The sequence below is a fragment of the Penaeus vannamei genome, chromosome 36, assembly GCF_042767895.1.
Source record: "Penaeus vannamei isolate JL-2024 chromosome 36, ASM4276789v1, whole genome shotgun sequence".
NCBI lineage: Eukaryota > Metazoa > Arthropoda > Malacostraca > Decapoda > Penaeidae > Penaeus > Penaeus vannamei.
The window spans coordinates 814,010-815,359 of record NC_091584.1 but is presented as its reverse complement, the minus strand read 5'-3'; the positions used below and the strand labels follow the sequence as shown (position 1 = coordinate 815,359).

The 1,350-nt window shown below is 36.1% G+C and overlaps 1 protein-coding gene across 3 annotated transcripts in view; it reads right to left on the bottom strand.

Annotated features, from left to right (window-relative positions):
- Ppat-Dpck (Bifunctional Phosphopantetheine adenylyltransferase - Dephospho-CoA kinase) overlaps positions 1-1,350 on the bottom strand; it is a 6,128-nt gene continuing 4,778 nt past the window's right edge. For 2 of the 3 annotated variants that reach the window (XM_070114970.1, XM_070114971.1), the window contains exons 3-4: positions 1,192-1,350; positions 236-879 (exon numbers count right to left, since the gene is read on the bottom strand). The exon at positions 1,192-1,350 is cut by the window's right edge and continues 1,143 nt beyond it. In XM_070114970.1, coding sequence (XP_069971071.1) covers positions 631-879; positions 1,192-1,350 — 408 coding nt within the window. In that variant the 3' untranslated portion in view covers positions 236-630. Of the gene's footprint in view, positions 59-235; positions 880-1,191 lie in introns of those variants that run through there. The other variant, XR_011398187.1, reaches the window with a different exon arrangement.

The window sequence follows — 1,350 nt, the reverse complement described above, 5'->3', positions numbered from 1 at the left end:
ATATATATATATATATATATATATATATATATATATATATACACACATACATACATAACTATACATATACATACATGTGTGGAATTCATGTTGAACAGATTGCAACAGGAACGACAAAGGGAAGGGCAAGAAAACACACGAATATGCCGAAGGCCTTTTCACTATTGCTTCGTCAGGGCATCATGCCCTGACGAAGCAATAGTGAAAAGGCCTTCGGCATATTCGTGTGTTTTCTTGCCCTTCCCTTCGTCGTTCCTGTTGCAATATACATACATATACATGCATATAAATATACATATACATGCATATAAATATACATATACATGCATATAAATATACATGCATATAAATATACATATACATGCATATACATATACATATACATATATATATGTACATTCTTTATCATACATCTACTGTGAACTCAATGTGTAATATTATACATTTATCTACAATCATAATTATATATTTTTTTCAGATTAAATACTAACCACATAAAACATTCACACCAATAGATACAAAGCTACATAAATATGTAAAAATATATAACAACTTCCATCCAAAAAAGATGCGATTCCTGACTGACACACTAAACGCCATGAAGGTGGAACAAGCACTGCAAAACCTTCACTAGAGCTGTGCTTTATTAGACTCCCTTTTCTCTCTCAGCATGGTCTGGAGGCCTTCCCATGCTCTCTCAACTTGGTCTTGCGTGTACTCTGCTGCCCACTGTGTGCAAAAGACAACATTGGCTCGAGACACTCTTTCCTTGTTGGAGAGCTGGTTGTCGATTCTTCTTTCTGCTTCCTCTTGCGTCCTTCCATCACGCTCCACAATACGTTTGATCGCTTCTTCTCTCTTGATGATGCACACCCAAACCTGTAATCCAACAGATTGCATATCCTTTGTTATAAATGTATTAAAAAATTGAATTGTACACTGAAGGATGGTTAGTTATTTTTCATTTTTTTTTTTTTTGACTTGTGTAAACAGAATAATTATCAAAGGGATTCTTATTCTTGCAATAATGATCAAGGCCATGTATCCCTTTTTCACAACGTTACTGAACTTTACTACTCTCTCTAAGGTACAAATGACAAAATAAACCTTTATCCCCATATCCTTTTTGAAATGTTGGTAACAAGGTTAAACTTAAAAATGGGTATCAATGCACAAGCACTACTGGCTTACCTGATGGCAGAACGCTTCCCACTTCGCCTCCAGAAGTACAGCAGCATCAAGTATTACCACATCATGGCCTTTTCCTGCCAAGTCTCTGATCTGCTCCTTGGCTAGTCTGGCAATCTCCGGCCACACAATGTTGTTCAGTTTCTCAAGGGCATCTTTGTT